Source organism: Megalobrama amblycephala, linkage group LG17 (genome assembly GCF_018812025.1).
Source record: "Megalobrama amblycephala isolate DHTTF-2021 linkage group LG17, ASM1881202v1, whole genome shotgun sequence".
NCBI lineage: Eukaryota > Metazoa > Chordata > Actinopteri > Cypriniformes > Xenocyprididae > Megalobrama > Megalobrama amblycephala.
In genome coordinates this window covers 36,467,256-36,483,329 of record NC_063060.1, presented here as the reverse complement: position 1 = coordinate 36,483,329, position 16,074 = coordinate 36,467,256, and the positions used below count along the sequence as shown (strand labels likewise).

General features: G+C 37.5%; 3 protein-coding genes across 4 annotated transcripts; all 3 read right to left on the bottom strand.

The window, feature by feature from the left end:
- Positions 1-629: 629 nt before the first annotated feature.
- Positions 630-2,855, bottom strand: opn4.1 (opsin 4.1). Its single transcript, XM_048164964.1, has one exon. The coding sequence runs from the start codon at positions 2,749-2,751 to the stop codon at positions 1,246-1,248; it is 1,506 nt and encodes a 501-aa protein (XP_048020921.1). The 5' UTR covers positions 2,752-2,855; the 3' UTR covers positions 630-1,245.
- A 3,080-nt stretch (positions 2,856-5,935) lies between these two features.
- LOC125250049 (PX domain-containing protein 1-like) lies at positions 5,936-7,928 on the bottom strand. 2 transcript variants are annotated; one of them, XM_048162358.1, is made up of 6 exons: positions 7,478-7,928; positions 7,080-7,322; positions 6,904-7,001; positions 6,690-6,804; positions 6,500-6,602; positions 5,936-6,379 (listed from the first exon to the last, which is right to left on the bottom strand). In XM_048162358.1, the coding sequence occupies exons 2-6, from the start codon at positions 7,312-7,314 to the stop codon at positions 6,166-6,168; spliced, it is 765 nt and encodes a 254-aa protein (XP_048018315.1). In that variant the 5' UTR covers positions 7,315-7,322; positions 7,478-7,928; the 3' UTR covers positions 5,936-6,165. The 2 variants fall into 2 exon arrangements, with proteins under 2 accessions (XP_048018315.1, XP_048018314.1); XM_048162357.1 differs by having other exon boundaries at positions 7,080-7,331; positions 7,478-7,915.
- An 874-nt stretch (positions 7,929-8,802) lies between these two features.
- si:dkey-154p10.3 (zinc finger protein 112) lies at positions 8,803-16,047 on the bottom strand. The gene is made up of 8 exons (XM_048162354.1): positions 15,747-16,047; positions 14,696-15,212; positions 13,002-13,704; positions 12,501-12,588; positions 11,284-11,508; positions 10,434-10,567; positions 9,152-9,275; positions 8,803-9,060 (listed from the first exon to the last, which is right to left on the bottom strand). The coding sequence occupies exons 2-8, from the start codon at positions 15,209-15,211 to the stop codon at positions 8,841-8,843; spliced, it is 2,010 nt and encodes a 669-aa protein (XP_048018311.1). The 5' UTR covers position 15,212; positions 15,747-16,047; the 3' UTR covers positions 8,803-8,840.
- Between the last annotated feature and the right edge of the window lie 27 nt (positions 16,048-16,074).

Below are 16,074 nucleotides of genomic sequence, written 5' to 3'. Positions count from 1 at the left end.
AATATGGAAACATTCAGCTGATTAAATATTGCCAATACATTGATTTCGTCAGGAGAAAAGATGATCTGAACACTGTTGTGTAAGTTGTGGCATTACTTTACTCTGACATTACATGGCTTGCCCACCCATATCCCTCTGATCCCGATATAAATTATACTACTATAATTAAAAATCTTTTTGGAAAAGGAAACATTTTCTTACAAACTTATGTGATTTCTTTTGATAAAATACATCAAGAAATATAATTGCATATTGGTAACAGAGAAATTAAAGCTACAATTAGCTTCAAGCTACACATTTATAATACAATTAATGAAATTAATACAACACTTTTACTTAAAGGGGAGGTCTAATGCTATTTCATGCATTCTGACTTATTTACACTGTTAAAGAATTGGATTCTCTTGCTAAACATGGCCAAAGTTTCAAAAAACGAGTTGGATGTACTCATTAACCAGAACGAGAGTCTGAAAGTTGCAATCACTTTTTTAATCGTTAAAATGAATGGAGAATATCTCGTGTTTTCCGTGGCTGCTCGAGCCCTCAGGATCGATGCTTATGATTTTATAAACAAGGCCCAGTTCGACACTGGATTTACAGATCGTTTGAAACTGAAAGATGGAGCGGTCACAGCAGTAATGATCCCGGTCATGAGTCGGAACCGCAGGTGGTGCATCAAATGTCTGTTTTGTTGGCAGTCAGCGCGTAAGTGCATATAATGTAAACAACACGCACATATAATGAATCAAAAGTTATACAGGGATAATGTGATGGTCGCCCAAGGCACGCCTCCGGGAGCTTGGCTGGTTTTGGAAAGACTTGGAAAGACTCGACTTTTATTTTATAAATCTGATAAAACTAAAGACTTTTCGGAGATATGAAGGATGCTATACTACTCTATAGATACTCAAGATTAACATGAGATTGTGTTATGTACCCTTTAAAAGTCACTATCAATCACCATTGAGTGTTTGTAATAACTTCTGACTGCAATCCAATGTAGATTTTGGTGAAATGATGAGGCAGAAATATGTTGTTAACATTTTATGGGGATACACAATTACAACTTCTGTGGGGCGAGAAGGAAAAGTATATAATTAGTACTGTAACTAATTACTGTTGCCAGAAAGTAAAAAGTAAAGTAACAATATTACTTTCGAATGGAGTAACTAGTAATAAATGACTAATTAATTATAAATTTTAGTAGCGAGCCCAACACTAAACCTGAAGCGTTGCATCATTCCCTTAGTTCCCCCCAGGAAGCAAAGCCTTTCCATCAGACAGAGACTCCCCATCTGCAGCATCTGATTCAAAAGTAATAGACGGCACTGGTACGCTTACAACTTTGTGTGCTTTCTCTGATTTCTGCCCACTGGTGGTGCTAGTACTTGACCCTGGTGAAAGAATGATAGTATCTGTAGAGATCTCGGTGGACACACGACGACCAAAGGTCAGGGAACTGACGCTAGAACCATCAGCCTCACTCTCAGTCCAGCAAGAATCACTATCTGAAGCGGAAGACAAGCGTGTCTTTCCCCAGCGGCCGTTAGCTCGCGCTGCATTGCCGATGCTAACTCCCAGGGAGCACTGGCTGCTGACGGTCGGACGACGGGAACTAATGCTGCCGGAACTAAAAGAGGAACGGAGATCCTTCTCTTTCACACGTAAGATGAAGCGGAGTATTGGAATGTAGCGGGCAATAGCCGCCCGATACTTTGGATGCGTAATTGCGTAGATGATGGGATTATGGATGGCTGAGGCCTTGGCGATCACAGCAGGTACTGAATTCATGTAGGGGGTCAGGAGATGGGAATAGCCAGCCGTGGCGGTGAGGGCCACCACAGAGTAGGGCGACCAGGATATTACAAAAAGCAAAATGACCAGGAGGGCGACTTTCGCCATCTTCCATTCGTTCTGTATGCGTTCATACACCTTGTGCGTTTCCCCGCAATCCAGCTCTCTAATTTCCTTCCCCGTTGCTCGAATTGCTTGAAAAATTCCAAAGTAGCAGCTTCCAATAATGCCGAGTGGGATAAAGAACACAAAAATGAAGAGGAGGATGGTGTACGCACGAACTGATGGAGTGAAGGTCATATAGTCCCAAGAACAGGAAGTCTGAAGCCCCTCTGGAACATAAGCGCTCCAGCCAAAGAAAGGTGGAAGGCTCCAGCCCAGAGAGTAGAGCCACACAACGGCCAACACCACGCCTGCTTTGCGTCTACTAACATTGCCCACCAAGGCGAGAGGCTGAGTTATGGCTAGGCAGCGATCAGCAGCGATTGCAGTCAAAGTCATCATGGAACAGATCCCAAAGAGGGCACCACAAAAGGCGTAGAGCTCACAAATGCGCTCGCCAAATACCCAGCGCCTGTGCAGGCTGGCTGCGAAGAACATGGGCGACTGAGTGAGGGACATGAAGAAATCAGTTACAGCCAGGTTCACCACAAACATATTCCCTGCAGTGCGAAGAGTACGGCTCCGGCAGAACACATAGATCACCAGTGCGTTTCCAATCACTCCAGTGATGCCAACCATTAAGATGACAGAGCCAATGATGTAGTGGGCATGATCAGGAACATCCACTGTGGGAAACGGTCGTGGAGGCTCATGGTGGTGGCTGTGGGTCGGCCCATGGAAAGGCACATGGTGTAACTTGTAGTTCCTGCTGGCCAAAGACTCCTTAAAGCCTGCTGTGCAGTTGATGTCTCCAGGGGCACAATGATGCCCTCTCCATGAAGAGTGATGGCTCATGTTTTGTGGCTTGATGTTTCCTAAATTTCTCGTAAACAAAACTGAAGGTAATTCTGTTAAAATAAGTGAAAAAGTGGTTAAATTCTCGTTTTAAATAACCAGTGTTGTTCTCCTCTCTGTGTCAGTCTGTGAATAGTGGCTCCCTACATTAGCTTTTTATATACTAATCAATGCACCACCAAGTTATTATTGATCAGTAAGTAGTTCACAACTTGGCTTGCTGTAATGGTCAAAAATTGTCACTTGGCCAATGGTAATGGTAAACAAAACACTTTATAATAAATCTGTTGCTATTTCTGGACTATTTTAAGCATTATTATAAAATTGACCCATGATAAGCTAATAATGCCTTGTACTAGGTATATCTGAAATTAAAGTAAAATATTTTAGAGTATTAAAGGATTAGTCCACTTTAAATAAAATTTTCCTGATAATTTACTCACCCCAATGTTATCCAAGATGTTCATGTCCTTCTTTCTTCAGTCGAAAAGAAATTAAGGTTTTTGATGAAAACATTCCAGGATTATTCTCCTTATAGTGGACTTCAGTGGACTCCACTGTTAAAGGTCAAAATGACAGTTTCAGTGCAGCTTCAAAGGGCTTTAAATGATATCAGACGAGGAATAAGGGTCTTATCTAGCAAAACGATCAGTCATTTTCTAAAAAAAAAATGTATATGCTTTATATAAACAAATGATCGCCTTCCAAGTGGTTCCGCCAAAACCACACTTTCATATTCTTCAGAAAGCTTATGCTATATGTCCTATGCCTTCCCTATTCTACTTACGGAAAAAATGGAACTGGCGCTGCGTTCGTTCCATAAATAGAATAGGGAAGGCGTAGGACATACAGCATAAGCTTTTTGAAGAATACAGAAAGCGGAATGGTGAAACCACTTGCAAGGCAATCATTTGTGTTTATAAAGCATTGTATTTTTTGAGAAAATGACCGATCGTTTCACTAGATAAGACCCTTATTCCTCGTATGGTATCGTTTAAAGCCCTTTGAAGCTGCACTGAAACTGTCATTTTGACCTTCATTTTGACATCGAAGCCCACTATAAGGAGAATAATCCTGGAATATTTTCATGAAAAACCTTCATTTCTTTTTGACTGACTAAAGAAGGACATGGCCATCTTGGATAACATTGGGGTGAGTAAATTATCAGGAACATTTTATTTGAAAGTGAACTAATCCTTTAACATAATTTATGAATCATATTAAATTATCAAACATATTGAAATAATATAATTTTTATTTGTATAGCACCTTTTATATAAGAAACACAGCTCAAAGTGCATTACAACGAATGATTGATTACAAAAAGCACTTATGTATAAACACATAAGATTAAAGGTGAGACCCACTTTACAATAATAATAAAAAAGATCAAGATGGAAGATAATGTTTTTTTTTTTTTTTTTTTTTACTTTTAGTTAAGAGATTTGAGAGAGAACATTGGATGTAGACCATTTTATTTATCGTGTTTGATAACTGTCACTGACACAGAGAAACATCCTTTTCCACACGAATGACCCTATTTTCATAATATAATTTGAAGTTTGAATGTGTAATATGAAATGTTGGCAAGCACCCGAGCAGTGAGTTGGACAACCCTGTGAGCGTTAAAGAGGTCACCAGGAGGAAATGTAGACAGCGAAAAGCTGTTTCGATTTTTGGAACTCATTAGCTACAAAAAAATGTTTCCTTTGTTTGTTGTTTAGAGTAGTAAATTAGGCCAGATGTTGATGGAAAAAAACTCTTTTTGACTCAAAATAAGGGTGTATGGATTGTCTGAGTGGAAGCAGAGAGCCAGATCAATCTATGCAATGCGAAAGTGGAGCACAATGACTGTTCCAATAAGGACTGATTAACATCCTTCATCATGTGAAACTGCTCACTGACCTGAATGTGGACAGAAATGATTCTCTGTTCCAGTTAAATAATGATCAGCAGCCTATAGCCTTCATTCTGTTTCACAACAGAAACTTTACCTATTTTAGAAAAAACAGATGTAATATTCTCACCAGTCATTATATTAATTAAATGAATTTAGTTTTATTTTGACCTTGAGTTTGAGTGAAACACTAATTATTGTACCATGTCAGCGCCACAGCTTCTAATTAATGGGCAAACTATTTGGCTAGGCCCTTTAGTTTCAGGGAACAAAAATCTAAAATACTCAGACATACAATGGCATTCTTTATTATGCGTTTCCAAAATTGTGACGAGGGATTTTTTTTTCTTTCTGTCTTACAACATGACAGTGCCCCCTTTGTGCACAAAGCGAGGCCCATAAATTAATGAACACTTTAAGTGTTAATTTGGCACTGTGTTTTTTACTGTGTACTGAAGAAGAACTTGACAGGCCTACACAAAAGCTCAGACTTGAACCCCACTGAACACCTGTGGAATAAACTGGACTGCAACCATCATTCAGACTGGCTTCACTGACACATGTCAGATTGGGAGCATATTTCTGTAGACATGTTTGATGATTTACAAGAAGAATGAAAACCGTTAATGCTAAAGGATATTATATTAAATGCTCATTCATTAAATATTATTTGGTGTGGTGTGTGGATATCAGCATACAGTTGGCTATATAGTGTAAAACATCCCAAGGATATATTCTAGAGATGCATTGATATAACGGCCAATAAAAGCAAATTTTCACACTATCGACTATCAGCTGATAGTTTAAAAACAGCTGATAGTCTGGGTAAAGAAAATGCTAAGAAACCAGTTTGATGTTTAATATTAATAATAATTATTTGAATTAATAACATTCAGAAAGTTAAGCGATATTAATTTAATCTTCAGAATTTAGTTAATGCGTGATAATATTAATTTGAGTAATGTGTTTGTTTACAACTGATTCCAGTTACTCTGAAACCAGTTGATGAAATGGAGAGAATAAAGTTTTTATTTGCATTTTTTTTTTCAAAATATAATAATTAAAAATAATTAATTGAATTATCATTCATTTAAAAGAAGGTATAAAAGGCAGAACCCCCATATCGTTACCGATATCGTATCGTATCATATATTTTGTATCAGTGCATCTCTAACATAGTATAAAATAACCTTCATTCACAATAATTGATCTATTCAAGCTAACTAAACATTTTATATGATTTGTAAATGCCAGAAAATGAACAAAGGTCTTCGAGGAAAAAAAAACAACAACATTAATCAGAGCTGGTTAAATATTTTTATTAATATTACAGTTCATCTTATAAAAATATTAATCTATCCATTTTTACAAATCTTATAGTTATTTTATAAATCTTTATAAATCATTTAGAAATGTATTATTTTATTTAAAAAAAAATATTCTTAAAGACAAAACTTTAAAAATGACCATTTCTGTACACTTTCATACTAGAAAGATACGTGGTCAAGTGCATTAAGTCATTCAAGGATATCTGTCTCGCAGGCTTGTAGGTGGAGGTACGTCATGTTGCTATTGGTAATCTGTGATTTTTTAAGTTGATAATCTGTATCTTTACTTTCAGTGGTACCAAGAGTCACGAAGCCCTTTTCAGGTTTGTGCACAGTTTCCTTAACACATTGGACTCCATTTTGTATTCTCATTCCCGTCCATATCTGGGAATCAATCTCAGAGCTGGATGTGACGAAATAAGACTTGATTACGTACATGTTGATTCCACATATGATAAACTCACATGAGCAATATAAGATATAGAAGAGTGACTATTAGGATGTTCATTTGTCAGATATTTACCTGTACTTTGGAGATGGCTCTGATGCTCCTTCGGCTAGTAAATACGCATCAAAAAGAACAGTTTCTGTATTGGCCAAACAAAACCCATTGGCCCTTCTGACATCTGTAGAAAAGTATAATATTATATTAGCTTAAAAATGTGTTTAATAGTCAGTTCTCTGTAAGATCAGGAGAACTCATGAATACAAACCAGCTACAGTGACAGGACTCTGGTAGAAAGGCTGGATTGGTTCATACATGGTTTTCAAGGTATAGTCAAGTGGAGAAGTCTTGAAAAATGTAAGAACTGCCTCAGACTGAGAGAACTGTAAAGTAAATTACTTGCATAATTATTGTACGTACAATAGGGCATCAATACAATTATTATTGACAGAAGGGATGGGCAGACTAGTCTATAGAATCACCTTTTGTGGCATTTTGATGATATTTCTCAATAATTTTTCCACTTCATCCAACCTAGTATCAACATTATTTTCTTCTGCTTCCTTTATCCTCTGTAGTGCTGATAAAACATAAACACATACATGAAGTCTCCAATCAGTTAAATGGCCACCTATTTTAATTGTCACAAATGTCATACCCTCAAGCATCAATGACTGAGGCAAAAGTCCTCTGTCGTCTGGAAATGATTTGCTCAAATTCTTAACAAGTTTCACTAGATCGTGATATCGCCTTCGCAGATATGTTATGCTTTTTTCAGCCCATTCAGTCCTAATCTCGAAAAACTCCTCTTCTTCTCCAGCAGGACCAACAGCGAAGCGCTCGAGCCCAACGACCCAACAGTCATTCACGCTCAGGTGAGGCAAGAAATCCATATCAGCACCTGCCATAACTGAATCGTGTCATAAACACATTCAATAGAAATTATCTCTAAATTAGATAAATAGACAGAAAATGTATTCCGCTGCAAAAACGTAAATTAAAATTTAAAAACCGGCTAAATATCCATCAAAATCAGAACGCAAATCGTGGGATTACTTTCGTGGGATATGCAAATCTTCTGACACAAGTTGTACAAACTTCAAACTCCTTCGCTTTCCTCTTCGCCTGCAGATAATGAGCTCTGAAAGCCCCATTTGTGCGCATTCCCCGTGAACTCTCATCCAAAATCATAAATTTCTCGAGTTCAAACAGACACTAAACCGTTAAAGGTCGTCGAATGAATCTGTTATTCCTGTCAGATGCTAGTGGGCGTTCCTATTCTCTAGCAGTATCCAATCGCATCAAGCGGCAGGTCACTAACTGCAATCTCATTGGTTGCCGCCGCATAGTGCCGTTGGTTGTTGTCATTGAAAAAATACAAAGTGAGGTAATTTTACCTACTTTTTCCCTCATTATTCCTAAAGTAAATACGTTAACACAAAATAGTTGTTAAAATCAAATAAATCCATTTAAAACAAACATTAAAAAAGGCTTGTAGGCTAGTCCTCTGTTAGTCCAATTTTTCCTGATAATTTACTCACCCCCATGTCATCCAAGATGTTCATGTCTTTCTTTCGTCAGTCAAAAAGAAATTAATGAAGCTTTTGATGAAAACATTCCAGGATTATTCTCCTTATAGTGGACTTCAATGGTCTCCAAACGGTTGAAGGTCAAAATTACAGTTTCAGTGCAGCTTCAAAGGGCTTTAAACGATACCAGACGAGGAATAAGGGTCTTATCTAGTGAAACGATCTGTCATTTTAGCAAAAAAATACAACTGTATATGCTTTATAAACACAAAATATCGCCTTGAACGTACTTCCGCTTTCCGTATTCTCCAAAACGCTTACGCTGTATGTCCTACGCCTTCCCTGTTCTACTTAGGGAACGAACGCGGCACCAGTTCAATTTTTCCGTAAGTAGAATAGGGAAGGCGTAGGACATACAGCATAAGCTTTTTGAAGAATACTGAAAGCGGAATGGTGGAAGCACTTGCAAGGCGATCTAAAGAAAGACATGAACATCTTAGATGACATGGGGGTGATTAAATTATCAGGAAACGTTTATTTAAAAGTGGACTAATCCTTTAAAGTGAAATTTGGCTGCTCGTGCACTGGGCAACAGGTGGGATAATCCAGTTTCTATTGGATTGGTGGTGGGATTTGCTTGTAGTTTTAAGCGCAGTATTACAAATGCTGTATCATGGCATTTGGTCAATCCTTTAATCGCTTACTATTTTAAAGCTATAATTAACCACCCACTGAAATAGAGTAAATTAAATTCACCTATATTCCACCAAACTTATCAAACCATAAGAAAACAATACTTTGCTTTGTCATTATAAAATAACTGACTGAAATAAAAGGCAATTTAAAAATATATAAAAAAATCAATTTTATTTACAAATCAACTATAAATATCATTTGGATGTCCGTGCTCTTTGAGAAGGAGCGGTTTGGGAGCCAGAACCAGAGCTGTTCCTCTGCCCCAGTGCAGCGGTTTGTTCGGCACTGTGATGTTTCCTCATGTGTCGCACCAGAAGCTGGCGGTCTGGTGTGGAATACTGGCACAGGTGACAGGGGAATGACTCTCCTGTGTGATGACGGCGTGAATGGAGGTCTAAGCTCTTCTTCTGGATGCTGAAGCGAAACGCAGAGAATTATTCTTAGCTACAGACGTAGTATGAAACAAGTGTAGTCTGTCGACTTTATGACAGGCAAGTGCATGTACCTGCTGTATGGACAGTACTGGCAGCAGTAAGGCTTTTCTTGTGTGTGCGTCCTTGAGTGTCGGCGCAGAGAGCTTCTGTCAATAGAAGCATAGGCGCACTGCGAACACTTGTATGGCTTCTCACCTAAAGCAAACAGAAAAACACATCACTGGAATTCTCACACTCAGGCAGTGCAATGTCATGGCAACCGTTCTATGAGAACCAGTCTTTTGAAAGGAAGCTCTAAATCTCTGCATGTCACCATGAGCTGTCTTTCTCTATATATTTGCTACATTTCTAATTAAAGTAGCGTGGGAAAGTCATTTAACGGCCTGGCTCTGGTCATAATTTCTGTTTAGTGACCAGGACTAATAAAGGTGATGGACAAGATGTGTCACTGTCATTCTGAAAACAATAATCTATTGCCACTGCAACATTTGTGTAATATATATATATATATATATATATATATATATATATATATATATATATATATATATAAAAGTGTTTAATATTAAAGGATTAGTTCACTTCTGAATTAAAATTTCCTGATAATTTACTCACCCCCATGTCATCCAAGACATGTCATACAGTGTAAGCTTTCTGAAGAATACGGAAAGCTGAAACACTTGCAAGGCGATTATTTGTGTTTATAAAGCATATACATTTGTATTTTTTTTAGAAAATGGCAGATCGTTTTGTGAGATAAGACCCTTATTCCTCGTCTGGTATCGTTTAAAGCCCTTTGAAGCTGCACTGAAACTGTAACTTTGACCTTCAACCGTTTGTGCTCCATTGAGGTCCACTATGAGGAGAATAATCCTGGAATGTTTTCATCAAAAACCTTAATTTCTTTTCGACTGAAGAAAGACAGACATGAACATCTTGGATGACATGGGGGTGAGTAAATTATCAGGAAAATTTTATTTGAAAGTGAACTAATCCTTTAAAGCTGCAGTCCGCAATTTTTGGCCCTCTAGCGGTTAATAAACAGAACTGTATGCGTCTTGCGGAAGAACATTGTAGCCGGAGCTACTTTTCTCCGTGTATATTTATGGCGAGTCACGCAGTAACTGTGATACTCTGCGGCGGGTCCTACCAGTCCGGTCTGAAATAGTCAGAATATAAACACTTATTATGTACTTATTAAGTGTACCATAATGATTCTGGGTAAGACAAAAACACGGTTTGGAAAATGGATTCATGCTGTACATTCTAATTATATAATCTTATTTTGAACACAAAAAAAGTTACGGACAGCAGCTTTAAAGAAAGATATCAACAATGTGCTTGCAACTGCACCTGTGTGGACGCGGAGGTGCTGTTTGAGCGAGGCTTTGAGACGAGTGCAGTAGTGGCAGTGTGGGCACTTAAATGGCTTATCTCCTTGATGAATGCCCATGTGACGCCGCATGGTCAACTTGGTGGAAAACTTCCTGTAGAGAGATAGATAGAGATAAACTGACAATTAAGGATTCTATATTCTATTCCTATTCTATATATTAATTTTTTAAAATTTATTCTGACATTTCTACTATTATACACTACAGTTCAAATGTTTGGGGGCAGTACGATTTTTTTTTTTTAAGAAATTCATACTTTAATTCAGCATGGACATTAAATTGATCAAAAGTGACATTTATAATTTTACAAAAGATTTCCATTTCAAATAAATACTGTTCTTTTGACCCTTCTATTCATTAAAGAATCCTGAAGAAATACAACACAATTTCTACAAAAATATTAAGCAAAACAACCTTTTACGATTGTGACAATAGTAAATGTTTCTTAGGCACCAAGTCAGCATATTAGAATGATTTCCGAAGGATCATGTGACACTGAAGACTGGAGTAATGATGCTGAAAATTCAGTTTTGCCAACACCATAGTAAATAATGTTTTAAAATATATTAAATTAGAAAACAGTTGTTTTAAATTGTAATAATAATAATTCACAATATTACTGTCTTGTAGTATTTTTGGTTAAATAATTGCAGCCTTGGTGATCATAAGAGACGTCTTTCAAAAATCTTACCAACCCCAAACCTTTGAATGTTAGTGTATGTACTATAAAATGTGACCAGATTAAGATGCACTTCAATAACAGTCTCTTTGTCAAGATAATATAACAAAGAAAAAATATATTCTGGTACTTGTCACAGAGGTTGCAGCAGAACTCTTTCCGTCTGGAAACAGTGAGTCCAACAGCTGTCTCACCCTTCAGGTGACCCATTCTGTCCTTTCCTCCTTCATTGCTTTTTTCCCTTCCCACAATCCTGTTTTTCAACCTCTTCTTCCTAACCTGGGACCATGACTCTGGCTTCATACCTCTGAGGCATTCTGGGTATTTGGTGGATGTGTTAAGTTGCTGGTTTTCTCTGAGTACAGACAAAGAAGTCATCATTAAACAGGGGTTTCTGCAGTCTGACAGTCAACCATCTCACCAAATACTCTTTAATAAGGCAGTGGTTCTCAGCATTTTTGACTTGGAGACCTCCGTTGTCCACAAGAACATTTGAATAAATTTAATCTACAGACACTCGTTGTTTCTGTAAAGATTCCAGGGGCCTCATTTATAAAGCATGTGTATGCACAGATTTGATCTTAGAGTGTGTGTACGCTTAAATCCACGCCAACGTGCATATTTATTATTTGACGTGGAAAAGTGCTTAACCCCAAGTCAGGGTCTGAGCAGACGTACGCACATTTCCTTGTCAGATTACTGCAGGCTTTGGAAATCTAAGCTATTCTTGCAGCTCGCCATTCTAAATGAAAGGATTTGGACGATGACTGGTGATCTTTTATATGTAAATGACATTAATTAGGTGTCGTTTACAACGCAGTGAACTGAATCCATTCAGCTGCGCTTAAGTTCAAGATCATTTGCGATTTTTGTGTTTTTTTTTTTTTTTTTAACAGTCTTCTGTGATTTACTTGATAAGGATTTAAGATAAGGATTTTTTTTTAAATATTTACTTATAATATTTTATTTTTACCCAATAAAATGATTTAGACTTTAGCATAACTAGAAAAATGTATATTCATTATAAAAATACCTATGATGTTTTAGTATTTTATTAACTTGATCTATTAACATGACTTTTCCAGGTCTAAAAATCATTCTTTTAAAATTAGGCCACCTCATATTGTATATCCTGGTTTTTCCAAGAGGATGTCTTCAACGAAAAGCAATTGTTGATGGACTTGAATTAAAATAAGACATAACTTGATTTTTAGTTGTTTTAGCATATTTTCATGTGTATTTTGATTTATTTTAAATAACTTTAAGTTTCCCCTGTTGAGTACCACTGCTTTAAAGCATTTTGAATTAGATAACAAAAGATGAATTTGGATGACACTAGATACTTACATACTGTGAGCAATCTGTTTCTCTTGATTTTTATCGGCCTGTTGGTGTTGAGTGTGAATATGCTTCAGAGTTTTCTTCCACGACTTCTCTAAAAGACAGATATTAGAAACTAGGTAAAGCAAAACTCAAAACGACATACAGAGCAAGACAAAGAAAAAAAGAAATGAAATGTTTAAAATTGTTAAACTCCAAGTTTATGATTTTCACTCTTATTAAAAAAAAACGTTAAAAAATATCTAATTGCATGTGATGGTGTGGACAAATATTAAAATGCATGTTATAAAGAACAATGCTGCTATAGTAATCATGCTTTGGATCACAACCAATTCTTAGAGTAAATCTAGCTAATCAGTTCAGCAAAGACAATTTTGATCTGTATATCCTGTCTATACACATATTAACAAAATACGAGAGATTTCAAAACTTTCAAAATTTTCACTCCAACCTATAGCTTTAAATTATAGCATACAGTAAACCCAGTTCACTGAGAATAATTTGTACCTTCGAAATCACAGTGTAAGCATTTAAATCCTCCTTGAAAATGACATTGTTGGTGTATTTCCCACTCCTTCCCTGAGTGACACCATTCCAGGCACAGAGAACACTGAACTAGCCCCCCAGACTCAGATCGACAGTGATGCCGCTGATTATGCCTTTCTTCATGTGCTTCACGAGAATCAGCTCTTCTAAATGTCCTGGGGCAAACACTACATTTATGCCTCTTTGTGCCTTTTCTTTTTCCATGTCCCCTCCAGTGTTGCTCCATATCAACCCACTCCTCTGATTCGCAACCGCAGCGAGGGCACCTGAAGCCTTGGTCTCCACTATGGCATTTCAGGTGCACCTCTAGCATGCTACGACTGGATGCAACTGTCTGGCAGAGGATGCAGGCCAATCCGCCATCCTCCTCGGATGGCTTCTGCATTTCAGCTTCAATGCTGGCATCTCCAGCATCCTGCTCACCTTCTGGATGGGAGAGGCTTTTCGCTGAATTCACAGACTGAGATTGACACTTAGTGCTGGAGATTCGGCACAACCCAAGAGTCATGAGATGAGCCGACTGGGCCATCTCCTCATCCTGAACCTCTGTGTTCATTCCGCTGTTCAAAGGAACAGCCAGATCTGTGCTAGCATCCTCCAGCTGAAACACAGGTTCCTCCTCGCTGTCTTCATCATGCCTACCCTCCTCAAAGAGTGTGCTCACCTTCACAAAACAAAAGATTACAGGTTAAAGGATTCTCTCACTTTCAAATTAAAATTTCCTGATAATTTACTCACCCCCATGTCATCAAGATGTCCATGGCCTGCTCTCTTCAGTCGAAAAGAAATTAAGGTTTTTGATGAAAACATTCCAGGATTTTTCTTCATATAGTGGACTTCAATGGCCTTCAAATGGTTGAAGGTCAAAATTAGAGTTTCATTGCAGCTTCAAAGCATTCTACACAATCCCAGACGAGGAATAAGGGTCTTATCTAAAGAAACCATCACTAATTTTCTAAAAAAAAATTTAAATTATATACGTTTTAACCATAAATGCTCATCTTGAACTAGCTCTCTTCTTCTCTATTTGAATTCCAGCAGTGTAGACGCTCTTAAATGTATTACTGCCCTCCACAGGTCAAAGTTTGAACTAAATTGTCATATACAATATGCTAGTGCAAGTATATAACAATTAGTTCAAACTTTGAACTGTGGAGGGCAATAATACACTTAGCAGTGTCTACACTGCTGGAATTCAAATAGAGAAGAAGAAGAAGAAGAAGAAGAAGAGAGCTAGTTCAAGATGAGCATTTATGGCTAAAATGTATAAAATTGTAATTTTTTTATGATTGATGGTTTCTCTAGATAAGACCCTTATTTCTCATCTGGGATCGTTTAAAGCCATTTGAAGCTGCAGTGAAACTGTAATTTTGACCTTCAACCATCTGGAGGCCATTGAAGTCCACTATAAGGAGAATAATCCTGGAATGTTTTCATCAAAAACCTTAATTTCTTTTCGACTGAAGAAAGAAGGACATAAACATCTTGGACGACATGGGGGTGAGTAAATTATCAGGAAATTTAAATTTGAAAGTGAACTAATCCTTTAATTCTCTCATATTTCAAACTAAATTAAAGGGATAGTCCACCCAAAAATGTGAATTCTGTCATCATTTGGACTATCCCTATAACACTGCAGGAACCTTTATATTCACCTCACAAGTTTGTGCCACATGCAAGTTGCCATCAGAGTTGGAGCCCAGGCCAATGTCACATGACCGTGGGCTGATGTTTTGAAACATGCTGTACATCGGGAGGAGGAAAGACATCCGCTCCATGTCCATCTGATCCTCGTTGCTTTTTGAGCCAGAATGGAGGTCGCTGTCTAGGTCGTATGGAGAGCTGTTGTGATCGACCTCCTCTTCATCATCAACCCTCATTCCTACGCCCAAACTCTCCTCATCCTCTTTCTCCAGACATGGCAGATGGGGGCATGGGGACACTGGATCATGTCTTTCCATGACATGATGGCTAATCTTGGCTTTTTGGTTGCTGGTAAATTGACAGACTCTACATCGGTATACTTCAACTAAGAAAGCTTCCACTAAAGTGGACACATGAGCTTCAATGCCCTCGGCTGAGCTGCAGTAGAGACTGGAAGTGACATTTTCTTCTGCAATTCGAAGGGTTACTGGTTGAACGTCTTGGTACGTGTCTTTAAACCCACCCATTCTAAGAAACAGTGGAGGAGAAGGAAAATTGATCAGTTAGTCATTAGACAGTCTTGAAAATTAACCAAAGTATTAAACATTTATTGTTGTGGAATTAATGTTAGAGAAAGGCATGTATTTGGGTCATTGAAGAATAAGGTTTTTAAAAGTGTAAAAAAACAAACATAATGGAGATATAATTAATTTTGAGGTTTTATTAAGTGTTAACAATGGGATTATGTGGTTTTTATAATCAATTAACACTGCTTTTGTCATTTGTTTTACAAGATGGACAAAATTTGTCACCAAAAAAGTCATTCGGTTTAACCAAAATTGTTGTTGTTTGTTGCTGAGTTGTTTGATGAAGAGAATCGATTCGCAATGTCTGGCTGTGATACCAATAACGTTAATAACTTCAAAATAAACAATCAAACTGTCTTCCAAATATTAATTTCAGAAAGTTCTGATTAGATACTTGTGAAAAGGTGTACATAATAAAGTGGCCGGTGAGTGTATGTGTGTAAATGTGTGAAGGGTGTGTAAATTAAGTACGTACCTGCATCAAACAGAGAGGTTTCTTTAAATTACGTAGCTTGTGCTGCGGAAGCAAACGTGCTGTTTAGGGACCACGGCGTAATTACCATCCACAGCATAAAATGTGATGAAATTTGCTATATTTGTCTATGTACTGACAAAATTAAACGTTGTCTTCGTGCACGACGCTAATTTACAACTTGTTTAAAGTGGTTTAAGTGTGTAGGCAAAATAGCGAACACTAAATTTATGACAAATGTTCGTAAACAAGTCATTTTCTAAGATCCCCTTCGTTCTTCTGCGTTTCATACGCACTGCGCATGCGTGGTTTGGAAAAGAACCAAACGATT